The sequence below is a fragment of the Psilocybe cubensis genome, chromosome 2 (genome assembly GCF_017499595.1).
Source record: "Psilocybe cubensis strain MGC-MH-2018 chromosome 2, whole genome shotgun sequence".
Lineage (NCBI taxonomy): Eukaryota > Fungi > Basidiomycota > Agaricomycetes > Agaricales > Agrocybaceae > Psilocybe > Psilocybe cubensis.
In genome coordinates, this window is record NC_063000.1 from 217,722 (window position 1) to 243,790 (window position 26,069).

Here is a 26,069-nt window from a genome sequence, read left to right on the forward strand (position 1 = left end):
TGCTGCAATATTTCCGTTTTCTTACAACATTTCAAGAGCGTTGTAACACAGTGCGAGAATTTTGAAGAAAAAAATATTTTATTGGGTTTACAATGCTTTGTAATCTACCCGCACTTTTTATGATGGATATGTTTGAATCGTCCCAAGGGAAGGTGACGCACATTCCGTTGGAAATGCTCAGAATCTTGTCACATATCTTGTTCATAAAGTCTGTGTGTTGTCCCACTATCCGAGCGACGCTGGTCGTAATCCGTATGCTATTGTGAAGAAATAGACGAATATCTTCTTGATTCTGGTCCCCAATGGTCATGTGTATAGTGTCCGGTGGAAAAATCGAAAACCTTGAAACCAATCATTCGTGACGTGATCAACAGTGACACGGGGAGGTCTCGAAGAATAGACACGAGCTCAATTTGTTCAAGATCCGGCAACTCGTCCAGACCATCCAGTACAACGCGAACGTTTTTGAAATACTTTATCATATTAGAGAGTATTGAAACCAGTTCTGTTTTCGATGGACGGCTTCGTCGTACTTGGTGAGCATCGTACACTGTAAGGACATGCTCAGCAATCGTTGAAATGCTCGAGTGATTTGCAAAAATCTGGGCAATTAGGGATCCCAAATATTGTGAAATTGTCCAGGTTTTATTGTGTCGACAGTACAAGAAGATAGCGGCATCGGTGCCTGGAGCATCGGAGAAGCGCAGATTCATGAGGTAGTCAATAACAATTGACCTAGCATTTGCGCATAAGGAATAAGTTTAGGATTTGTTATGGAAACTTACGCAATGATTGTCTTCCCCAATCCAGCTATCAACTATGTGATTAGATGCTTCAAGAACTAGAGTAAAATGAGACTCACACTTTCCATCTAATAGCAGAATACACCTATATCCGGATATCCAGTCCTTGAATTCCGTGGAAGACAAAAACCATTTGCCAGTTCCCATTGTGCGCTTTGAAAGGGTATCATAGTGAAATGCTTCTGATGTGATGGGAGTTAACCATTCTACAATGTTAAGAATTTCTGCACATATCATCAGGACTTCGGTGTAGGTTTCCAAATTTTGGTGCAAATACCCTGATTTCGGCAATACATATCTCCTTTCCCCATGTACACGGTTTCACCTGCAACGATTGTTGCATTATGAAGATTGGTAAAGTTGGCATTGGTGTATGCTCGCAATCCTGGGATGGTTAATCAATGTACTGTCAGCGGAGTACTCAAACCACACAAAGGTTTAATGAACCAGTACCTGTCGAGGTCACCGAGTTGTTTAAGGTGCTCATTACTGACAATCCAATGCCAAAGTGACCGAGAAGTAAGGGTGTTGACTGTATTCGCCTGCCGAGAGGGTGGTTGGGGTGGGAAGGTCTCTTCGCGTTTCTACGCCCTGGACCCGTTTAAACTGCCCTTGTTGAATCGTGTGAGCGTAACCAAAATAGTCCTGATGCAGTGTTTTTATAAATATAGAGCTCCCTTCATCATCCCAAACCCAGCGACATACTGTCAAACCGTGCACCAACAACAGTGCCGCAATGATGCCGGGTGCTGTTCAAACCTCTCCCCAGTGCCGATGCTGCCGCGTATTCATGCTCAGGTTAAAGCTCCGCCTAAGTGATGTGCCGTACGGCAACGACCCGCTTCATGATTGCTCATTCGTTAAAGCAAACTCTACCGTTATACGTAGAAAATGCATCCCATTCATTGTTTTTTTACGCATGCATATCATGATGGTCGCTATTAGTATCAGCGGCATCCGTCTGAAATAGATCACAGCTACATCTGTTCTTGACACCTGTGCTGTCACCCGAATTATAACAAACTCATGCCACAACACTTTTGTATGCCGTGCTGCTGCCTACAGCAGCTGTAGAACTGTCAGCAATAAAAAATGATCTCTTCGCACCATGCATCTACGAACATCCCAACGCGTGGGAAGATGATGAATGAACAGAATTTTCCACACAACAGATGCAATGTGTAGTATCAGAAAAAGGAAAAGAAAAAGAAGAACATGGTTGAATTGCTTTATGTCCAAGCGCCACTGAAAATGCGGACAAACATAATCCATTGATCCAACGTTATTCCATTCTTCCTCATTGATCTTATAGCTGCATTTAACGATTTAGCAAAATCTTTGGAACATATATTTGTAAATTGCCTGCGCAATGGTTGGCCCATCTTCGTCGTTCATCTCCCACATTGTACCTACCACGCTTCGGAACTGAACTGAACTGCAACGCATGCGGCAAATGGATGCTTTCGTCTTGACGTACGATTGTCTCCCATAGCGCTGCAACATTTGGCGAACGGCATTTTTGCTCGCAGCCATGAAGCTCGACCGACGCCCTGGAGGGATTGTCTTTACTGTCTAAACGGCCATAGTACGAAAAATGAACCTATGAATGTTGCTTTGGAAGTGCTGGGACTGAGTTGCGATCTTTGCTTACTTGCGTGCCCGCTTGTGAATTGATTATACAGCGTTTAGGAGTCGTATGTTTTGGACACCGATTACGGTGCTGTAAAAAATAGGAGGCACCACCGATTGTAAGTATGTATACAGCATGAGCACAAACCACCACAGCGTCCACATGTTGGCGTTTGCTCAATGGGCACCAAGCACATCAATAACGACGACCAGCCAAACTTGCTCAATGTAATATCCAATTCCAAATTCACTTATGAAGTGTACCCAGCCTCTCCCAATTCTTCTAAGAATCTCCTCCTTCCATTGCCCCTGAAATCCTCTCACTGTCACTTGACTGCATCACGCCCAGTATATGACAGGTTCACAGCAACAAGGAGGGAATGAAAAGAGAATAACAAAAGAAAAGGCGATATGTGTGGGATGTATTGCAGATGAAGAAGGAAAAGGTAAGGTAATCCAAGCCAAGCGGGTGGAAAGGACTGCGCGCAACGCAGCACGCCGGCCAAATTCGCAAAGCGAGTCTCAGCGCAGGTATAACAACATGCATTCAACGTACAACCCTCCTGCACCCGCGCTGACGCTGTGTTCCTTGAATCGATCAAACACACTGTCCAACTTATGGCACCCGCTACGCTTCACTCCTCTTCCTATACATGTGGTCCTCATTTTCCTTCTCATTCTGGTGATATTGCCCGCTATCCGGCTGCGCCTCACAGAGTCTATCGAGATTGTAGACAGACGCTCACACACACCGAGCTCATACCCGACGCAACTCTGTTCAGCACAGCCACTTCTCTGTCCTACACCTCTGTCAGTGTCTGCTCAGCGGGTGCCTCCCCCTGGTCCAAGAGAAGCATGGACGTCAAACATGCGGATGTGGAACTTGGGTGTTGCGGTGTGAACCACGCGTGTCTGGTGGTTGAATTGAGTACCACTCGCGAGTTCCAGAAATAGTACGGCAACATTGTCCCACCGCGTCTCATCCATCTCCGTCGTCGGATGCTTCTCTCCGCATCTTGGGTTGTCGTCGTCGTCGATGGTGGTGGCCCGTCAGAAGTGGTTAGTCACGCGTCATGGTTCACCCAGTGGTGGTGCCGTATTTGGTCTTGTTATGCACGGGGCATAAACAAAAATAGCATCATGCACAGTTTTCTTGCTTGGCTCTTCCACTGCTTACCTAGATGCGGGTCTTCAATTCCAAACTCATCCCAAGCGAGAGCTGAATCTACTATGATCCTAAAATCAGTAGGGAAGAACTAAATGAAAGAAAGAAACTCGCCAAAAGATTGTTACGGTTAGTCCGAATACCCCTGGGACGTGTTTTTGCCGCTAGTACTGGTCCTACTATTCAATCCTGGCTGCCCTTCTTCCCTAGCGGACGCCTCTTTCTCCTTGGTGGTGCGTCAATTTCTTTAGTGGAAACATTATCGAAGTTAATAGATTGGATAGAAAGCGGCTGTCATGTGGTCGGTCAACGTGTGAGAAGACAGAGTATTGGATGGGTCATTTTATTTGACAGCGAGACCGGGTCCAAACATTCATCCTGGCACTGTATCAAGGCTCGCGGCTAGACTCTAGTGCACGTATGAGAATGCTTTCCTGGGACTGCATCGATTAACCCGTTAGTCCCTCATGATTCATAATAGATAATCATATCCAGTCTGTTTTGCGAATTTCATTCAACCTAACTCACTTTCTTTTTTAACTTTCTTTAGAATTTGAGCTGCATAAAACAGGTTTTGTCGTTATCACACCAACTCCTCCTCATAAATCTCGATATTCTGTACCGACGCGACACGACGCGTGTGGACGTTGACATTAAGACGAATCGAGTCCTCGTCAAATCCTGTCCAGATTTGCACGTACTCCTACTGGGAAAACACACCAACAACGTGCGTACGGTGTGAGTATCACTTCTCAGTAAGAATTAATTGTTTGTGTATCCTCGACCGCTTGCCTGTATCAGCACATCCTCCATCTTCACATCCTCCTTCTGCACAGTCATTTTGTCTATATGAAAGTATAATTGCGAATAGAAAAGAAGTCCAATATACAGTATAGTGAGGCATATATGTCATCTGTATGTACACATATTATATATACCGCGAGAACGAGAGACAAGTGAAAAGGAGTTAATACCCAAAAGTTGTACTTTTTGTCTAAAATATGCATAGTGGGACAGAGAAATAGTCTGCGGTTTGATGATCGGCTGGTATAGGACAAGCGCGGTACGCTCGTCGCTCACTTCAGGACGGGAGAACAGTATATCCACAATGGATTGATGCCTTGTCGTTCGTGCCATTTCGAGTGCTGTATAGCCATTGATGTCTCGCAAATTGATATCCATCGCAGGGAATGTTAGGAGGCTTTTCACTATATCAATGTGTCCATTGACCGATGCCCGTGTAAGTGCTGTGTTGCCGTACTTATCTTGGATATTTATATCCACCTTTGGAAAACCAAGGATAGCGTCTACGATAGAACAGTAACCATCTCTTGCAGCATACATGAGAGCTGTACATCCATCAATATTTTGTATATTGACATTGGTATCCGGGAAAGATAAGAGGCTCTTAACAACATTAACATGACCCCGATATGCTGCCAATGTAAGCGCTGTTTCGTCATTGTTGGTTTGGATATTTACATTCACATTCTGACTACCAATGAGGGCATCCACAATAGAGCAGTACCCATCTGTAGAAGCATTTATCAGAGCTGTGAGTCCATCGGTATTTTGTGCATTGACATTGAGTGGTGGGACGGACAAGAGGCGCTTAACAACATCAAGATGACCTCCATATGCTGCCAACATAAGCGCGGTGTCTCCCAAGTTGGTTTGGATATTTACATCAACCTTTTGAAAGCCGAGGAGGGCGTCCACTACAGAGCGGTGACCATTTGCTGAAGCAGCTATCAAAGCTGTGAATCCATCGGTATTTTGTGCATTGACATTAATTTCCTGGGAAGACAAGAGGCGCTTAACAACATCAAGGTGATCATTGCAGGATGCAATCATAAGCGGTGTATTCCCGTATGCGGTTTTGATGTTTATATCCACCTTCTGAGAACCAAGCATGGCATCCACAATAGAACCATAACCATTTGCCAAAGCATAATTGAGAGCTGTGAATCCATCTGTATTTTTTGTATTGACATTGACTCCCGGGACAGACAAGAGGTGCTTAACAACATCAAGATGACCTTGATATGCTGCCCATATAAGTGCTGTATCGCCAAATCTGTTTTGAATATTTACGTCCACCTCCGGAAAACGCAGAATTTCGGCCACAATCGAGCTGTAACCATTACGGGAAGCAAATATGAGAGCTGTAAATCCATTGGTAGTTTTAGTATTGACATTGATGTCTGGGACAGACAACAGGCGCTTAACCACACCGAGATGACCATGATATGACGAGTGGATAATGTATGATGGGCAACGACCAGTATCCCCAGAAGAAGGATAGTTCATCAATGTCGCATAAATGAGAGCGGTATATCCATCACGGTCACGTCCGTTAACATTGATTTCTGGGAGTGTTAAAAGGTGCTCCACCACATCGATGTGTCCGTGGCCAGCGGCAAACATCAGCGCCGTGATTCCACTGCCCTCAAAACATGTATGTTTGAGGTCTACCGGAGTGAGTAACGGATCCATAATTGAATGTTCGTAGCTCCCACCAACATAGGAGGCCAATGTGTAACTGGGCTGATTACCCAGATTCACATTGACACCTGGTACAGCTAATAAGCGCTTGACAACCTCTTTGTGACCTGCACATGAAGCAAGCATAAGTGGCGTCATTCCTTCAGCGTATTCTATTCGGTGACGTTCTTCCGAATATCTCAGCTGATCGCGAAATAACTTGTACAATTGCTCCGATCCTGTTACGAATACGTTTGGATTGATGTGTCTTGATGTCAACAGGATATCGATAATTGGAACATGGCCCTGAAGAGTAGCGCGGACAAAGGCCATGGTACCCTTATGGTGTGAGATATCCAACTGGATTTTAGAAATAGGAAGAAGAGCCTTCACAATATCGTTGTGGCCACGCAGTACTGAGACAGATAATGCAGTGAGGCCATGGCTCTCCTTCAGGTCAGGATCGAGGTTAGGAACGCCCAGCAGCTCTTTAACAATTGGTAAGGAGTTTTTTGCGGCAGCAATTAGCAGCGCAGTGTGTCCATTTTCATCTTGGCAGTTAACTTTGATTCCAGGCGTCCCGATCAAGAGGCTCGCGACTGCTGTACGATCCTTTAAGCAAGCGTACAGAAGTGCAGTACGTCCATTCAGATCCGTGAGATTGATGTCGATGTTAGGGGAAGCAAGCAGTGCACAGACAGTATCAATATCACCAATATGCGAGGCATTCATCAGGGCAGTAGTGCCTCTGACGTCCTGAGAATTCGGATTGACTTTCCTTGTCGAAATAAGGGCCTTGATTATATCAACGTGTCCAAGGATGGCGGAGTACATCAATGCTGTGAGGCCTCGTTTGTTGCATAAATTGGGGTTGTTGTCTTTACGCAGAAGAATCAGGTTAGCAGTGAATTTATGGCCCTCCTTGCAGGCAAGAATGAGTGCAGTATCTCCGCTGTTGGTCTGTGCATTTACATCGATACAATTGCATGACAGAAGGGCCTCGACCACTGTGGTGCACCACATAGGACAGTTGTATAATTACGTACCTTACGATATATTTAAAAATGATGAATTAACGTAACATACGGAGTGATTTACAATAAGTACTAAACTAAAAATAGCCCGTCCCCTACGGTCCAGCTGGAACGGCTAATTTAGCCCTTGCCACACGGGCCATTTATAAATAAATGGCCCCCTCGCTGGCCCATGACGGACCGTCATATTTGACCCGTCAGCGCATCACGGCAAAATTCGGAGCCGACTGCTCGCAGGACTCGTCCACGGGCCGTCATATTCTGCCCGTAAATGAATCACAGGATCAGTCCAAGCCGTAATATTAGCTTGCGGTACCTTATCTACTCCGAAAGCTATGCTTGACGCGGGAAAATATGAGCCGTGTTTGAAGAACCCGGGACATAACATACCCAAAAATTACATTAATCAGTGCCTCCGATAATCGATTCACCTACCAACCCACTGTCTTCAAACATAATGAGTCAGCCCATTGATATGACCCGAGCCCTTTCTACTTACATGCAATCATACATGGCAAGCAAGGTCAACAATGGAATGCCTACATTGATTCCGGAAGATATGACTGCCGAAACATTGTATGAGTGTAATCTAGCTGTTGAAATAATTCTGGAGGCCCGCTCAAATCAAGGTAAGTGCTAAAGAAATTTACCCAAAAGTCAAGGTCTCAGACTGCCTTATACCACATTAGAGCAAACTAAATGGAATGCAAACAATTATATTGAACACTTGTCAGAACGTTGCACTGGAAGAAACGATGCTGTTGAAGACAATCTAAAAAATTTATTTCCACCAATACATCTTCCAATGCTGTATCGGTGCAAACCCGGAACTGTGGCTGATAGTGAGGGGAACATTCTGGCATGGTATTTGCCTGGAATCTTGACGGAAAGACGGGTGGTGAGTGCTTTAAATGAATGTCAGGTAAATATCTGAAAACCTCAGAATTCTACATGGAAAATGCTACAAAATATTGAAGGTCTCATTCGTATGACCCCTTCATCAACTAGCTGGAGGGCCAACAAAACTTACTTCAGACATGAGTCTGCCTGGCTGCGCCCAGGAAATGCCAACTTTTCACCTGCTTGGTTTCAGCAGGGGCATGAGGTAGGGTGTTTTATTCCTTCTGTGACTTATTGATTTGAATGCTTTGGCAGCAATCCAATCCGTTGGAGGTTTCGGCTGATCTCACACATCCCGACGGACTATCATTTATTGCCGGTCTAATGACTACTTCGGCATTGATCGGAGCCATCCTGAGTATTATTCATCCGGCACAGTTTCGGGCCGGAATTGAGTTCCTTGAGCGGATATCGTCTCAACCCGAGATCATTCACAAGGCTGAACTTTTGAAGCATATCCTCACTTTCTGGACTTCCCCCTTTGGCGTCATCAGTGTCATCAGCAATAGGGACACACCTTTTCATCGTGATAACGGGTCTTGTCACCCATGGTATGATTTGCTCATGCCATTGGGCAACTATGAAAATGGGAGAATTGAACTTCCAGGAGTTGGCATAAGGTACAAGTATGATCCAACAACATTATTTGCAATTTCTGGAAGAGTGCTACAGCACGGGGTAATATGTAATGGAGACAGAGCAGTTTTAGCCTTTTATATGCGTAGATTGGTTTTGGAACGACTAGGAGTTAGCAAAGCGGGATGGTCAACTTCCTCCGATATTCTTCAAAACTTGTAGATTTTAAATTGATCTCATTGCGAAGTATTGAAATTGTTATCTAAATTGTAACTACTGTCTTGATCATCATCTTGATCTTCATCTTCATAGCTCCAGTCATTATGAGATTGTGTTTCATCATCAGAAACTTCTGAATCTTCCATGACGTCCGAGAACTCTTCAAAATCTTCTTCATCTTCAATTTGTTCTGCCAATTGTTCTAAATAATCTGCAGGAACAGATGTGCCAGAAGAAGAGGAAGACGCACAGTCGTCATTATTTTCTCTATAATTGTTCAAGGATGCGCGTGGATCCAGAACAAATACCTCGTTTGTGGAAGAACTGGAAGCCGAAACGGCAAAAGGTTTGACCGGGATGACGTTTGGATCCGATGATTCGGCGGCAGTCTCCGGAGCCGTTTGAACGTTGACAACCCTCGATATTGGTGTAGAATACAGCCAAGGGGGGTGGAAAGGAAGCTCTTTCAAGGCGACAAATGAATAAAAGATGCCATTAATACAGAATGAGGCATCATTCATTTGAGAAAGAGCATTGTATTGCATTTCGGATAGACGAGCGTTCCAGCCATCAGATTTTGGGTGTTCTGGATGCTGAAGCTTGTATTCGTCGGGGAGTGAAAAGTTATTCTCAAAAGGAGGCCTCCCATACTCGTAAGCTATGTTTTCTATGATTGAATATCGGCCCACCAGGTCAGAAAAGTGGGCTACGGCTTCATCAGCAGTTTTCCTCATATCTGCAAGGTTAAGACGAAGATTGGCCAAAGATCTCATAACACGTGTAAAAATTGGCTGCCCGCATTTGGGGCAGTAGGGAGGCCTATGGTCCGAGATGGCAATGGGAGACATATGATCCCGAGTATTGGCAACCGGCGGGGCAGCGGAGCGGCTTCCAGAAGGTTGTTTGGAGGCCTGAGGTCCTGAAGGAAAGCTATCCCTTGCCTTTGATGCTGAACCTTGTGGAGCTGTTTTTTTGGAACTTCCGGAGCTTTTTTGACGGTTTAAAGCTGAGGAAATTGACGAAATGGGGTGAGGGGCATCCGCCAAAGGTTGATCGGGGTAATTGGCTCCCGGCGTGGGCCTTTCGGAGTGCTGTGCTGCCGCCGGAGCGGCGGAATGGGTTTGTGCCGCAGACTCAGATGGACCACCTTTCTTGCTCAACTTGAGCTCTTCTGCATATCGCGGGAGAACAATCTATGTAGATTTATTAACAAACAATTATATAAAATAAATATGGTTCTATAGGTACCTTATTCCAAAACTCTCTGACCTGAGACTCAATTGTGACATCAGAGACTTTCCAATCTTCGTCGGCTTTATGTCCAGGTTCCCACCAGTAGCCCCATGGTTTTGTTGATTTTAAAATATCGTTATCTTCCTCTGCTGACCAGCACTGGTTAAGTGATTGAAAGAGAACAGCATTATGATGGGGGTTGCTATTGAGAACAGCATGGACAGATTGGTTAAGGATTTCTGCTATGAAGAAAGAGGTATCGACAGCAAATCCATTTATATAACAATATCCAAGAACTCTGAGCAATATAGCCTGCAACTTTATTTGAATAAATGAAGAATTAAAAGAATCATCTCACTTACTGCCTCTCTTTCCAACAATGAGAGCCATCTTGCCAAAGTGTCCGGCGGCACGCTTGATGCCGAACTAAGTAACAATCGGTATCCAGTTCGGATCCGAGCACCACACAAATGAACATGCAGCTTTGCTAAAGCACGTCTTTCATCGTAGCTGAGAAGATAGTGTTCATCTTCAGTAGGGGGATTGAAGATACGAGGAAGGCTCATGGTGGTCTTGTGGCAATATTGATCAGTTAGTTGGAGAAATATATAGATTACAAGTCTAGTGAATAGAACAGATGACCTAATTTGTAGTTATAAAAATCCACACGGAGGGATAATTGCCGTTTATCTTCCGGAATTTGACATCGGCGGCCCGCCCCAAGTCATTCCACATTGCTATCTGCTTCTGACAGAAAGCCCTATGACCTGCCAAGCGGTCCGGAACAATTTCATGCCGTTCCTTCCAAGTCTTGGCCATGTGGACATAAAATCTCACTGTCCATTCCATTTCTTTGTTTGTCAGGGATAGTTCTTCTTTCCATCTGTTTCTTTGTGCCCGAGCTCTGAGCCAGTTAAGACGAAAGACTTGCAAATTTTAGATAGTTTGTAGAGTCAAGAGAAAAGATAACTCACATTCGTTTACATATAATTGGTTATCAGCATTGAGTCCCTGGCGGGATCTCCAAATCCAACTAAGCCGGTCGGAACTGCCGCCCCGAACATTCGGATCCGAAATTGCCGCACTGTGCTTGCAATCATGGTCATATAAAACAGGAAACTCCCTCCGTATCTGCATAATATCCTCTTCGGAATGACCGGCAATCCGAATCATTGCTATTCGGTTTGCATTGTATATCTTTTTGTGCAATTTCCAAGATGCATTCAACAGTTTGACTCCATCCCATGCGCGGGTGCCTGTGTATACCGAATCTGCCATGCGGACTTGATATTTATATTGCCACGAGAGCTGAATCAGGGCTGATCTAACTGCCTCAAGGCAATCTTCAGCATGGCCCTGGCGAATGCGTAACTCGAGTTTTTGCAGCCCTTTAAGTTGGTGAGCCATGCCTTCTTCAAGATCTCGGAAATAATCATCAAGCAGTGCTGACGGGAACGGGAGAGGTTGCCGTTCCGGATCCGCCCGGGTGATGTTGACATTCCCGATGTCGGCTATCTCATCATCGCTGACTTCGTCGTCAAGAACTGGGGTATTAACTCCTTGAATACTCTCCAAAGCCTCTTCCCCCAAGAATGTCAATGCAGTACGGCTGAAAGCCTCAACTCGTGTTCGCATTGACCGACGTTTATTAACCAAATCAAGCTGTTGAGCTGTGGATGGATGAGTTCCAAGTTTGCGAACATGGCTTCTTAGCTCTAATCTGTAGGGTATAAAAATATATAAAATTCAAAAAAATAGAAAACATACTGAGCTTGTTCCAATTTCAAGCCAGATGAAATCCAAGCAGCTTTGCCTGTAGCTCCCGAGGAAGTCAGCTCCATATTTGAGAGATGTAATTCAATTTCTTGTCTTCCGGCAGCAGTTTTCACTTTGCTTGCCATTACTTGACTCATAGCATCGGATACTCCTTGATCCCGATCAAACTCGGCCTGTTTGATTTCTTGCTCCCATGTGTCAACTAGCTCGGGAGGTTGTTGTTCCGTAAGATTTCGGTAGAATGCTTCCGTTATACCGGACTGTTCACCGGCCCGCTTGTACTTGGCCGCTATGGTGGCAGCTTTGCAAACAAGAAATTAGCACAGCAGACTCCATAGTAGTAGAAGTACTTACCCATGTTTATTGTTTTTTTCCAATTTGAATCACCCATGTGGTCATCCAGAACTTCAGCGCGGTGTGCAGTGGTTGCCGAACGAGTACTTCGGGAAGTATCATTGAGGACGGACCAGAGAGGTTCCAATATTTCTCCATCAATAATTCCAACGCCCGGAATGTAGGTTGAGGCATAATTGTACAAGCATTCAGATTTATGCCCATGGACATGGAAAAGACCAATAGCAAAGGTTATTTTGACAGAGGGGGGCCAGTGCATCTTTGTAGAGTCAGTCAGACGCTTCATGAGATTGACACAATATTGGCAGTTGATATCGTAAATTTCCAGATGCCTAGTGATGCCTTTAGTATTTGTTGTTTCCCTTGCCTGTGTTAAGGACCAATCCATGTGCATTTGCTTCTCTCCTTTGTCGAAATCAACAACACTGTTAGGACAAAAGCATCCATGTCTTGCACACGCATGGGCGCCTATTCCTCTAACGCGTTTTCCAGGGCTAACTCTATTCTCTGCTTTTTGTGCATGGTAGTTGTGACAAGTTGGTTCCTGGAAAAGTTGTTAATCGGGAGTATGTTGAGCCGCGGCGGCAATACACTTACCCGTTTATAACGTGGTGCCAGAGAAATAGCTTCCTTTATATGCTCCTTGTATGGCCCAGGATCGGTCATAAAACCTTCTCCAACACTGAGCCAGACGTCGTCTCCCTCGTTTTTTTGATTCAAATGATCGGCTTTGAAGTTTCCATCTGCCACATAGCTACGAATATAGATATCACTAATATAATGTGAGCCCAATAATTGAATGAAGGCATTCTGCTTACCTATCGGCTTCGAGAACCCAGTCATCAGGTAGGTTAACACCTGGCTGTGGACACGCTGGACAGAACAATGTCAAGGACCCTCTTTTATCTGGCTCGTTTCTGGACGGAGGTTCAGGTGACATATTATTTGGGTCAGAATCACCTGGATCAACTTCCAACCGGGATGTTGTATCATTCCGTTCGGAATCTTCATTTGGTTCCGATTGTCGGGACGAAGAATTGTTCCGTGTTTGCCCTGGTTCCGGAGGTGTTATTGAGCCGAAAGGTTCCTGATCGGGATGCATTTCGGAGCCTTGTTGTGGGTATTTCAACTCCATATAAGCCTTTAGAGCCTGTTCAGAGTGTCCTTGACCGTGTATTTTGTGCAATATAAGGTTTCTGTATTGGCGACTAAGCCTTCTCAGTTCCCGATAGCGGTTCAGAACCTGTTTGGGAAATGAAGGTGAGGTAATGCGTCTGAGCTTTTGATAATATTGATAGCCCGAGGTTTTGCATTCAAGGTTGGTAACCCTAAAATCCTCCAGCACTTCCAGTGTAAACAAGGTTCGGATATTCTGAAAACTAGTAGCAAAAAGACCCATTTCCAGATATTGCAAATCCAAAGGCAGCATGGCAGATCGGCAAGTACAAGTCCGAACGGGTAGATAGTGTACTCCGGATGTATGAATAATAACTTTGAATGGGATACCATCATTATCTTCTGCCCTTGGACGGGGTTGATCGTGGAAGCTTGTATCAAGTTCCTCATACAAGTTGATATCCTCATCGTCTCCATCGTCCAGTTCAAACAGAGTTGGGATTTCAGGATCTGCAAGAAGCTGAGATGTGAAAGACTCTTCGTCATTGTTTGCTGGTGTTGGACCAATGTCATGAGTATCCGTAACTTCGGCGGCATCACGAGTCCCGTTCCTGCTATATTCATCGGCGGCAAGTGATGTGCCGCTCCAATAGTTGTTTTCGGCGGCAGATTGAATCCCGTTTCCAACATATCCTTCGGCTCCAATGCTTGTCCCGTGGGTACTCTCGTTTAAGGGCAATTGTACTGGACACCTCTTCCCATTATGACCAAGATACAACCTAATACCCACTTCCCATAAACCTCCAGGACGAAAGTACTCCCCTGTCCATTTCTCGACTCGGTGAAACGGAACCAGTTGATGGTTTTGTCTCAGACAGTGAGGGCAAACAAGTTGAGATCCAAAACATTCAAGGCATCTCCAACATCCCGGGAGTCTTTGGCATTGCTGGCATTGATTATCCCGACGCGGAGGAGGCGCCTCCCGACCAATGAGTGTCCCGAGGTATATTTCTCTCTTTGGAAGCCACTCTCTAAGGTAGTCATTTTGAGACTAAGATAATAATTTGTGAGCAAGAACACCTCAATCCATTGACACGGATATACCTTTCCTCCCGTCCTAACATCCTGTAACTCTCTCAAGTTGTCAATTACCTGCTGGTCTGTCAGATCTCCCGGATAGTGAGGTATGTCTGATTCATCTATATTGTGTTCAAAGTGTTGTAACATGTTTTGGGCAGGTAGAGGAATAGAAGTGGAAGAATGGCTTGTATCAGGTCTATATTTCCTTGGCCTTCCTCTTTTCCTTGAAGCCCCAGAAGACCAGCTTGCCTCCTTAGGGCCGTCGCTATCTGATCCATTATCTGGCACAGTATGAAAGCCCATGGAAGTGGGAAGCAAAGTGTCTGAGCACCTGTGAATTTCATTCTAAATACAGTATTCCATTGATAGCTCTTCACAATGTGCATTAAATTTATTTTAGTCTACATAACCTTTTCGAGGGAGGAAATAGCTTTCATATGATCTATCTTGCAAGGAATTTGGAGAACTGTAGCCAGTTTTATGAACAAGTTTCATTTTGGATGTGCAGAAAATGGTCGTGATCCCAACAGAAATGCATAATGTGATCTACAATGACCTCTCAAAACCACTCTCCTGAAGTATTTTGGCCATAACTCTTCATGCACATGCTCCCTACTCCTCCGGCATATATCATATGAAAGGTATTTTAAATGTCTATCCAATGATAGTGTTTAGCAAATTTAAATCCATGTATGTGAGAAGATATATGCAATTTACTGAAATGTTGCCCAATTTGAACTTGCTGGGATTCCAATTTCTTTGCACAAGAAACACAGTTTAGAGTACTTTACACAGACTCTTAGATATTCACCGTTTCAATTTTTTTAAGATTGGAGGTGGAAAGTCATTTGCTTACTTTTACATTTTTAAACATTTCCATGTGAGATATAACAGTCTTATATACAGAAATTCAATTAATACATATACAATTTACTGCTCTCAAAATTGTGAGAGGATAGAGAAAGAACTGGGTGAGCTATAGTGAATATACTTTGTGATTGTGTGTGATGATGACAAGAGATGTTTGCTCGCTGTCCCCGACGTTTGGGCGGGATTGCCAGATTAAGTAGTTTCCCATGTCTTAAAATAGTAATCAAGATCAAAATCTTATTTTATCTCCGGTTGGTGGTAGATTATTCAGTCATTCGTTGATAAGCTAATATGATGCCCATCCCTTTGTACAAATGCCTCCTCAACCTCCTCCCTCAAACACCTCTGACAATTCAGGTCGCAGACCTTCTGTCCCTCCGCCCGGCGGCACTGTCGGGCCCGATATTCCTCCCGACGAGGAACAACTGTGGACAGCTAGGGAGATGAGAATTCTGAGAGGCAACGTTCAAAACTACAAAGACGCACCGAGATTATCTAAATCAGACTTTATTCGGAATACTATTGTGCCGTTAATCAAAGCCACATGGGATCACAAGTATTCGGAGGTTGCGATGAGAGCCGATAAAGCCTTGTTCAATGAATGGAAAGCTAAGAAAGATGTAAGTCATGTCTTTATTATGAAATAGAGGCTAACATAAAATGCTAGAGACTCTTTAATTGGTTTGCAAACCATGCCTCAACCCCTCGAAATACCAAATTGGATGGTATGCATGGACGAGCAACCTTTCAAAGTGTTTTTCGGGAGAAAAAGGCAGCCGAAATTGAAGAAGAAGTGCAGCTTTTATCGGGAAATGCAAGACGGGGTAGCCCGCAATGGATCAAGTTTTATCAGCAGGCAAGAAAACGAGTTGAATCTAGACTTACCATTGCGGAGAGAGAGGAATATGCTCGAATATTAGAGGAGTGGAAAAAGAAGGGTTTCTCCAAGACTTTGAAAGCAAAGTACGTTCGGCGGCATTACTCGGCTCCGATGCTTACCCATCCATAGGACTGCGAAACGACAAGGAAAGAAGATTCTTCACCAAATGGATCGAATCAAGTGGCTGAGGATGGGAATGAGATCTATTACATTTGAAGGCCATTACGATCTTGATGGAAAAATTGAATACTCAATGTGAGTTATTTTGTTATTTGAACACTTCTGTTTTTCGGGATGTATGTGGCTCCCGATGACCTTCGGGATTACATTGTGCCGGTCATGAGGACGGGACAACCTGTTGTCCCAATCATTAACAACTTGATGCTAACTCATTAACAGGACACAAACACACGATCTAGGGTTGGATGACCCTCGCATTCCTTCATTTGGACAACTATTTCCAGATGAATTAAAGTCGTTCAGAAGGGCGTTTGTGAAATATCTTGTCAAGGTTTCAGAGATTGAAAACGGAGTATCAACTCCCGCCGTCCCTGCAGGCACTTTTCTTGAAAAGGATTTGAAGTTCAATAGCAATGGATTTCCATTGGTTCCGTCACCTATATACAACTCAAAGGGGAGGGAGACTAATGCAATACAAAAAACAATCATTAGAATCTATATGAACCGAGTGTATGGTGAGTAATGTATTGAATTAATTCAACATATGGCTGAAATGTTATAGCCTTGGCAAAAGATAGGAGTGGATCTCGAATCCCATGGGACTCCGTGGAGAAACATTTTGGAGAGATGATTGATCCCGAATATTGGCCAAGTTCCATTCCGTTCACGGATCCGAGCAGACTCCGCGTTGATGACACTGCTGCTCTTCTGAGACATTGGAGACAGCGTCAGTCTCGTGGACTGATTCCTTTCAAGTTTGAAAGAGTATTGGCACGTGATAATGAAGAACTGTTGGAACCATGTTACGCTTCAAACTTGTTTGAAGGTCTCCAAACAGTGCCTATAACCCCAGCACCAAGGCGCTTGACTACCTCAAGGAGAGTTTGTAGGAGACCTTGTCAAACATCTTTGAGTTTTTCAGAGCAATCTAATCCCTCTGATACTCATGATGGACACCCTCAACAAGATTCTATCAGTGTTGACAGCCCTGGTGTTGGAACTGCAAGTCGTGCACGGGATGATACTCAGGCCGATAACACTCGGAATGACATTCGGGCCGAACAGCCACGGGATAACACACAAGCCAATAATCCTCGGGATGCAGCACGAGCCGATGAACATCGGGAAGACACTCAAGCTGATCCTCCTCGGGATGTTACTCGTGCCGAACAACGTCGGGATGATAGTCAAGAACTCACAATCCCAACTAATGGAAGCCCCACAGTAGTAAACTCTTCCTTAAGACCTACTCCTGAACTTCAACAGCCAGGTACTAGCAAAGCTATACGCAAAGTTCAACCTCGGCCTAGGAAGAAAAATCAAAAATTAATTGGCAGTTCGGAGGCAAATGACCCCGTTCCACCACCGGCGGCAAGAGCCTCCCGACGCAAGCAAACTTCTGACGACTTAGCACTCCAGGAAGCAAATAACTTAGGCTTGACTGCAAAAAAAAGAAGAAAAGCTAGAGCCAAGAAATAACAGGTTGTTTAGTTAGTTTAATGCAACATAACATTGCTTTTATAGAACTCAAACTTCTTTATTTTTCACTCAAAGCTCATTGTTCATCCAACATATGGAGCAAAAGAAAAATATCTTTATATACAGGACATTAAACATTATAAAGACATATAGGGCAAATATACTATGTGAGGCAGAATAGAAAATGAAGTGATTGGTCAAGCAAAAAAACACCAAGTAGGAATGCCCAAGAGACAAGAAGAAAAGACCAATGAAATATAGCACAGGAAAAGAAAGTAGGTAACATACATAAAAAAACACACCCAACCTGTGATTACTTTTTGGAGGCCCTTCCTCTGGGTTTTTTGGGGGAAGGTAGCGTCTCTGGCTCCTCAGCTGCTTTGCGCTTTCCGCTTCTTCCAGCACGAGTCCTCGTCGCCGCATTGAACACCTTGGGGTCCACCTTTTCCTTCCCTTTTTGCTTTGCCTTCCCTTTCACCTTCTCAGCGGGTGCCTCGTCATCGCTTGGCTCAGGGGATGACAGATCAGAGGATCTATGATCCTCATTGATCTTGTCCATCTCGACATCTTTCGGCAGGTGGTCTGGCGCTGGGGGCATGGGTGACGGCGGCTCTTCATGGCCCGGACTCGGCGGCAAGTTGGATCCCGCGGTTGATCCAACTTCGCGATTTTGACGCGGTGGTGACATGGGGCCCGGTGGTGATGGAGGTGCCGACGATCCAACTTCACGATTTTGAAGTGGTGGCGATATGGGCTCAGGAGGCGGCAGGGGTGGAGACGACGGCGAATTTGAAGATGCCAGAGAAGAAAATCGAGGAGGAGCCGGGGAAGCAGGAGGTGGGGAAGCAGGAGGCGGAGAGGGAGGGGCTGGGGAGGGAGGGGCTGGGGAAGCAGGAGGCGGGGAGGGAGGGGCCGGGGAAGGAGAAGGAGGCCGGGGAGTAGGTGATGCTGAGTGTGAGGGTTAAGCAGACTTGTAGCTGGCAGAGTGGACAGACTTACCATGTTTGCCCTCTAGCCTCATTTCACCTAACTTCGACTCCATACTCTTCATCACCTTCTCCATTGACTCCATTTGAGCTTTCTGCCTCTCAGAAAGCTGAGTCAAACTTGTGACTCTGGCATGGAGCGAGGTAAGGCTGCTATGGAGAGCAGCATTCTCCTCACCCACCTCACCCAGCTTGGCGTAGAGTTGCACCAGCAACTCCCCAACATCCTTTGGAACTGGAAGTTCCCCCTTCTTCCCTTGTCCGGGAAGATCAGATCCCGCCGTCTTCTCGGCACGCAAAATCTCCGTGTACTCCACAATTGGAGTCGTCAAAGTCATCCCAGGCGGCTTAACGGATCGTCCCGGGAACAAGTCGCACTTGGTCTTGTTGCGACGGCACAAGACACAAGCCCGAGAGTACTGAGGGATCAAAGTCGATCCCTCAGTGGCAAACCCAACGATGGTTTGCCCCCTTTCCATCTTGCATCTCCTCTTCCTTGCTTGGCAGGCCTTGCAGGAAGGAGTGACGGTGACGAGGTTTTTCTTCTGGTCTTCAGCCTCTGAGCGACGGCGTGCCTTCTTGAGGGGAGCCTCGTTGTCCTCTCCTCCTTCCTCCTCGCTATCCTCACCCTCACCCTCACCCTCACCTTCATCTTCACTTCGGTCCGTATCCGTCCCGATGGTGGACTTCGACTTGGAAGCAGGCTTTTTCCTGCTGCTGCTGGCCTTCGGCGGAGCAGACGTCTCCGGCTTTGCAGGTGTCTTTCGGGCTGATTTTCGGACCCGCGGCTCGCTTTCACTCCCGGAGGAGATGACTGTTGGAGGCGGGGCTTTGCCTTTGCCCTTGTCGACCTTTGAAGGGCGCATAGTGTCGGCTCCGGAGCCTTCCGCACTGGAATCTACGGTCGGCTTGGATTTTTTCTCCGTCCTGCTTCGTTTTTTTGGGTGGGTCTTCATCTCCTCCCTCTCCCTCTCCCTCTCCCTCTCCCTCTCCTCCCTCTCCCTCTGCCTCTCCCTCTTCTCCTTCTCCTCCCTCTCCCTCTCCCTCTCCTCCCTCTCCCTCTGCCTCTTCTCCCTCTCCTCCCTCTCCCTCTCCCTCTCCCTCTCCCTCTCCCTCTCCCTCTTCTCCTTCTCCTCCCTCTCCCTCTGCCGCTTTTCCTTCTCCTCCCTCTCCCTTTGCCGCTTTTCCTTCTCCTCCTTCTCCCTCTGCCGCTTCTCTTTTTCCTCCTTTGCTCTCTGCTGCCTTTCCCTCTCCTTCTCCTCCCTCTCCCTCTCCCTCTCCCTCTCCCGCTTTGCCTCCCTCTCTTTCTCCTCCCTCTCCTTCTTCTCTTTTTCCTCCTTCTCCTGCCTCCTCTTTTCCTTCTCGCGCTCTCTTTCCTGTTCCTTCTCCTCCATCTCATTGGCCTTGGTTTTACTTTTTCCCTCTTTTTCCTTTCGCTTTTTGCTCTCTCTGGCGTATTTATCGAAGTTCTCCATTTGTTTGCGGAGCTCCGCAAAGTCGACGACAAATTCGCGTACAGTTCGACCTTGGTTGTCAGAACCGTCGCGGCACGCCTTGTTGATGATGGGGCCGATGTAGTCGAAAAGCCGATAGGCTTTGGGATTGCGGGTGTGGAGGGGGAACACCTTGGCCTATTGAGGTGTAACAATGTAAGTTATGTTTTTCTGTGATGTGGAGTCTGTTACTTACCAGTTCTGTCCACAGCACCTCGATTCTTGACCCAAAAATCTTCTCGCCGGCGTCGATGGAGGAACGAGCCATGTTCTCCCAGTGTTCAACATCGGTCTTGAGGGATGCGGAGGAGGTGGAAGCCATGGTATAGATCGAAGGTCGCGTGATGGGTTCGAAAGTCGCGTGGATGAGAGGAGAGACGCGTAGACGAAGCGCGTAGAGTGAGTGGAAGTGTCAAGGTTAGAAGTAAAAAAAAAAAGTCCGAAGTCCAAAATTGAACATGTCCGAAATTGGACTTCAACACAAACAAGTGCAATCATAAGTCAGGTGATTGCACGACAACTTATACAGCAAAAATGTGCGAAGTTCGCATTCACACGGCATGCATTGCTCCGATCAGGTGAGCATATTTCACGGAGCACAGTGTTCCGCGATAACATTTCACGGGACGGTAGCCATGGTCCGATATATAATCAACCTGGGTCCGATATATATAATCAACCTGGCCAGTTGAAATTGGGATTGGAATGCCTACTTCTTCCCCTCATAACCTTGTCATTGACACCACCTCTCTAGACAGGCTTACTTATTTACTCGACCAACTGAAAAAGCCTCCTCCAAAGAAGATCAGTAAGTAATCCTACTGCAATCTACCTGAGCGGTAGTGAAAATCCCCTGCAGTTACAATGCCCACCCAATCAAATCCAGACAGCTCAGATCACAAACATAGCACACCCACAATATATGCCATTGATCCTAATAATTTTCCCGAAATATCACCCCCTTCTGCTACAAGTAAGATGTTCTTTTCATAATATATGATTGACTCTCACCTATCCACAGACACATCCGATGAGGAGAGTTCGGGAAGTGATGAATCTTCCGATGATGGTTCGGGAAGTAATGACTCCCCCGATGACGGTTCGGGTGACAACAAATCCTCCGGTACCGGTTCGGGAGATGATGAATCTTCCAACAACGGATCCGAATCTGCCGATGAACAAACTATACCTTTGAATGATAAGGGCAAAGGAAAGCAAAAGGTCAACCTCGCAGTAAATGATAACTCTTTTGTTCCACCCCCAGATTTCGGTATGTCTTGACAACACCTTTGAATGGATCTGCTGAAAATACTCTGAATATGAAGATTCCAATTCTGAGAGAGACTCATCCTCTCCTATTGAAGAAGTACAGACACACCTTGCTGTAAATGATTCTTCATTTGTACCTCCTCCCCCACCCTTGGGCAAGTTAACTTTACTTTACTAAGTGTAATTTCTCTGACTGCATCTCTGAATTCTACTAGATGTCATTGATTTAGATTCCTCCAGTGAGGATGCCCAATCCGTCGTGGCAATGCAAACTTCCCGATCTTCGGCGCAGTTTCTTGCGCCGAAGCCTTCAGCAACTATCTCCTCCGCCATAACGGCGGCTTCCTCTTCCACCGAACTACAGATCAATGAGCCTACCGCGGAGGAAACTCCCACTGTTCCCACCATTACTCCCATTATTTCCTACACATCTGTTGTAGATTCCATTATCCTCGAGTCTCGTCCTATGGTATCGACTGAGAGAAAGGGTGGACACTACTCCCCACCCCCCGAGGCATGCCATCTTCTACTTCGAAATCCCTATTTCAGGACATACGGTAGACCTGACCCCATGGGAAGTTATCCAAGCGGTAGCCCTCCAACAGCTAAGGAAATTGAGTATGATGAGGTAAAGGAAAGGACAAGCTACTTCAATCCACCTTTTCTTTTTGTATGTTTCTAAGCTTTTATTATTGGCAAGACATCTGACTTGTATTTCTAGAACTATACAGAGCAGCAGCTTCGCCAATCTCATGACAAAATCAAGCATACCAGGTTGGGAGATAACAGTTACCTCAACAAAGCTACTACACTAAAGAATCTCACCCTCAATCAACTGCAAACTCAAATTTTGTACAGCAATGCTTTGAGCGAGATTGACGATGGAATAGCTATTGTAGAGAATGACCTTGAGACATTGATAAAGTATAGCCCCGCGTAGACAAATAAATGTATTTTGTGGTTTCTAATTTACAGGAGCAAAATGTGTCGGTAGACCACAGAGCCGTTGTCGGTAAAGCTGCTTCCCGTCATCAGTTTCGGGGCAAAATGCTTTGGGAAACCACGGAGCCGGTGTCGGCAAGGCTGTACTTCCCGCAAGCAGTCGGCTCCGAATTTTGCCGTGATGCGCAGACGGGTCAAATATGACGGTCCGTCATGGGCCAGCGAGGGGGCCATTTATTTATAAATGGCCCGTGTGGCAAGGGCTAAATTAGCCGTTCCAGCTGGACCGTAGGGGACGGGCTATTTTTAGTTTAGTACTTATTGTAAATCACTCCGTATGTTACGTTAATTCATCATTTTTAAATATATCGTAAGGTACGTAATTATACAACTGTCCTATGTGGGTGCACCCATTCAAAGCAGCGATTGTGAGAGGAGTGTACTTCTTGGCTGTCCGAACGTTGCAAAAGTCATCCCAGAAGAACGGCACCCGGAGATCGTAGTATGCAATGACGTGGCCTGGATTGAACCAATTGAACCCAATCCGAGGGTCAAACAGCGGAAAATTGGGAGTTTGGACCACAAAATTATGCACAGCCTCAGTGGGATATGATTCTGCATCACAGTTGCCGATGTGAACCGTCCAATTCTGATACGCATACTCGAGTAAAGGAGCATTGTGAGATTTTACCAGAGCTTCAAAGGCAGCATATGGCAACTTTTCCAGTGTGGTAAAGTGGAAAGCAGTCAGGTAGGAAATGCATGTCTTTGCAATAAACGCGTGTGGTGACTGGATCAGATTCTCAGGGTGATCATTCAAAAACTCGTATGCTGTATGATCTAAACAGTCCTTTTGTCAATACTGCCCCAACAATCGTGCAAATCTGGGGTGACTCACGGACAAGGCGCACAGTTTGACTTATTGGCTGAATTTCAATGAGCCCACAGGACGAAGTGATAAGCGTATCTTGGGCAGGAATGTCTCTGTCATTGAATGTGCTCCCTTCCTCCCGCATAGCAAGTGCATGTTCGAGCTCAGCTATGGTTAATGGGCGACGAGCGTACATGATCCAAGTAATGGCGCGTTTCGCAAAGGACGGGTATTCCCCCTTTTGGGAATTAATCCTGCCCATAAGGGAGAGATACATTGATTGTACATCGTCGGGCAGTCCATCTAAACTATTTGATAAGCTTGTCATGGTGGTGTACCCCTGTAAGGACTGTGACTTCAGTGTTGCAAGTAGGAACCTAAAAATGAATCAATAATATATTTAAAATGTCATAGAGAAATTGACTCACATTCCGCTAGATATAGTCAAGATCTTATCGCATATTTCCTCCAGAAATCCCTTGTTTCTTCGCAGTATCCGAGAAACACTAGCCGTCCGTGGTATGGCATCGTGGAGAAATAGGCGAATATCCTCATGATTTTGGTCCCCTATGTTCATGTGTATAGTGTCCTGTGGAAAATCAAATACCTCGAAACCAATCTTTCGTGATGTGACCAATAATGAAACCGGAAGGCCTCGGAAAATAGACATGAGTTCAATCTGTTCACGATCCGGCAACTCGTCCAGACCATCCAGTAAAAGTCGACCATTTTTGAAACAGATTAGCATAGTGTAAAGTATTGTGACTAACTCGGTCTTTGAAGGTCTGCTTCGTTGTGTTCGATGCACATCATACAAGTTATGGACATCCTCTGTAACCGACGGAAGGTGTCTGTACATTGTGAGCACCTGGCTAATCAGGGACCCCAAATAATTCGATATATTCCAGGCTTCGTTGTGTCGACAGTACAGGAAGAGAACAGCCTCGGAGCCAGAGACATCTGCAAGGCAAAACCTCATGAGGTATTCAATAACAATTGCCCTAGTTTGTGTGAATAAGAAATAAATATAGAATTTGTTCATCTAAACTCACGCAATAACAGTCTTTCCTGAGCCAGCAATTACACAGGCATTTAGTCGTGGCAATTAGTGAAACAAAATAATACTCACGCTTCCCATCCAGCAACAGGATACTTCTTTGACCAAACATCCATTTCTTGAATTGGGGAGAAGACAGAAACCACTCTCCAGTTCCCGGTGTTCGCTTTGAAAGGGTATCATAATGAATTGATTCTGATGCTATCGGCGATAACCATTCTACAATATTACGAGTTTCTACACATATCATCAGGTTTGTCACGCAAATTCTGAGGGTTCTGCGATAAATACCCTGATTACGGCCATGCACATGTTCATTTCCTATGTATACCGTCTCCCCTGCAACAATCGTTGGATTATAAAGGTTGGTGAAGCTAGCATTGGGATACGCCCGAAATCCTGCAACGGTCAGGCACGCTGTTAGCAGACAACTCGGCGCCCAGCAACTTGGCTGAAACCATACCTGTCGAAGCCACCGAATTATGTGAAGTGTTCATTGATCGTCGAGAGTAAAATAATGGCGTTGACTGTTTAGGTCTGCCAAAGGAGATGATGGGAGGGAAGGCTTTCTTGAATTGGCTTCGGTGCTCCATTTAAGCATTATACTTGCTGCACTGCCCTCGCGTATTCAAGTTATCGCTGTAAGTGTGATAATTAAGGGCATACAGAAATCAGCGTGGCTGCTCGCGTGCGTGCGTTTTTGCGTGTGCTTGCGTGACACGCATTTTTGCGCAAGAACTATGTTCTGCACGCATATTGATGTGTGCTGCACGCATTGTCACAGCTGTGTCACACGTAGGATTTTAATGTAAAAGTGCTCGTTAGCGTTTATTTATAATTATTTGGTGCGTAATAATGTATTGTTAGTATGCCCTTGTACTATGCCGGCCACCACCATGGGTATCAAGCAGTTAGGATGTAGGTTATTACATTGTTTATGCTGTATTTGAACTAATTAACATCATATATGCCTTTAAAAGTCTATAATACATGGTACGTGTAGGTGTTTGAGGCTCGGAACCGGTAGAACTTCAATTTGTTGTTACAGGGCCATACAAACAATGAACTCAAGTGACAAGGGATGGTTTGGTATGCCGTGTCCCTCGGCGTGTGCCTTGCAACAATCTCCGACTCCCCAACCAAGAGTCGGCAATAAGATCGGCAAAGGTTTATGATCGGTAATATCCGATCAAACGGTGAACTTGGAGAAACACGACAATTTTGTCTATTTGACATGCAACTTATGTTGTTCAACGACCACCAGCGTGACACCACAGCACGCTAGGTGCACTCAAAGGCACGCATTTGCCACGCAAGCAGCACGCGACCCACTTTCCCACGTTAACGCGATGGCACGCGACGGCACGCAATAGCACGCGACCCAATTAAGTGCGTGTAATTGGCACGCAAACAGTTGTGATCTGCACGCGATGGTCCCGCAAGCACTTTAAGATTGCACGCTAGTACGAGATAATGCGTTTTGTATTATTCTACTGCAAAATATGTTTGGATGTACCATTAGATATATTGAATGTTTCAAAGATTCAAATAAATTAAAAAGTGAAACTCAAAGTATCCGATGAAGACTGCATGGAGATTGATGACGCTAAGTCCGACACTGGAGAGTCAGAGCGTCCTGACACGCCTATAGTAGAGAACCATCTTGATAAAGA

At 45.4% G+C, this 26,069-nt stretch overlaps 6 protein-coding genes across 6 annotated transcripts; 2 read left to right on the top strand and 4 right to left on the bottom strand.

Annotated features, from left to right (window-relative positions):
* Positions 1–4,506: 4,506 nt before the first annotated feature.
* JR316_0001591 (uncharacterized protein) lies at positions 4,507–7,104 on the bottom strand (the record flags this gene model as incomplete). The annotated part of the gene is made up of 1 exon (XM_047887394.1): positions 4,507–7,104. One exon carries the CDS (start codon positions 7,102–7,104, stop codon positions 4,507–4,509), a length of 2,598 nt encoding a protein of 865 aa, XP_047752317.1.
* A 1,723-nt stretch (positions 7,105–8,827) lies between these two features.
* On the bottom strand, positions 8,828–14,119 carry JR316_0001592 (uncharacterized protein; the record flags this gene model as incomplete). Its single annotated transcript, XM_047887395.1, has 10 exons — positions 8,828–10,003; positions 10,059–10,202; positions 10,406–10,615; positions 10,713–10,969; positions 11,018–11,763; positions 11,811–12,120; positions 12,174–12,717; positions 12,771–12,927; positions 12,992–13,841; positions 14,080–14,119. 10 exons carry the CDS (start codon positions 14,117–14,119, stop codon positions 8,828–8,830), a joined length of 4,434 nt encoding a protein of 1,477 aa, XP_047752318.1.
* A 1,434-nt stretch (positions 14,120–15,553) lies between these two features.
* Positions 15,554–17,189, top strand: JR316_0001593 (uncharacterized protein; the record flags this gene model as incomplete). The annotated part of the gene is made up of 6 exons (XM_047887396.1): positions 15,554–15,859; positions 15,907–16,202; positions 16,249–16,374; positions 16,519–16,814; positions 16,862–17,054; positions 17,126–17,189. 6 exons carry the CDS (start codon positions 15,554–15,556, stop codon positions 17,187–17,189), a joined length of 1,281 nt encoding a protein of 426 aa, XP_047752319.1.
* A 902-nt stretch (positions 17,190–18,091) lies between these two features.
* Positions 18,092–20,579, bottom strand: JR316_0001594 (uncharacterized protein; the record flags this gene model as incomplete). Its single annotated transcript, XM_047887397.1, has 3 exons — positions 18,092–18,726; positions 18,778–20,395; positions 20,454–20,579. 3 exons carry the CDS (start codon positions 20,577–20,579, stop codon positions 18,092–18,094), a joined length of 2,379 nt encoding a protein of 792 aa, XP_047752320.1.
* A 542-nt stretch (positions 20,580–21,121) lies between these two features.
* JR316_0001595 (uncharacterized protein) lies at positions 21,122–22,466 on the top strand (the record flags this gene model as incomplete). The annotated part of the gene is made up of 4 exons (XM_047887398.1): positions 21,122–21,230; positions 21,279–21,527; positions 21,757–22,196; positions 22,248–22,466. The coding sequence occupies 4 exons, from the start codon at positions 21,122–21,124 to the stop codon at positions 22,464–22,466; spliced, it is 1,017 nt and encodes a 338-aa protein (XP_047752321.1).
* Positions 22,467–22,808: 342 nt separating this feature from the next.
* JR316_0001596 (uncharacterized protein) lies at positions 22,809–24,512 on the bottom strand (the record flags this gene model as incomplete). The annotated part of the gene is made up of 4 exons (XM_047887399.1): positions 22,809–23,308; positions 23,367–23,716; positions 23,768–24,340; positions 24,469–24,512. The coding sequence occupies 4 exons, from the start codon at positions 24,510–24,512 to the stop codon at positions 22,809–22,811; spliced, it is 1,467 nt and encodes a 488-aa protein (XP_047752322.1).
* Between the last annotated feature and the right edge of the window lie 1,557 nt (positions 24,513–26,069).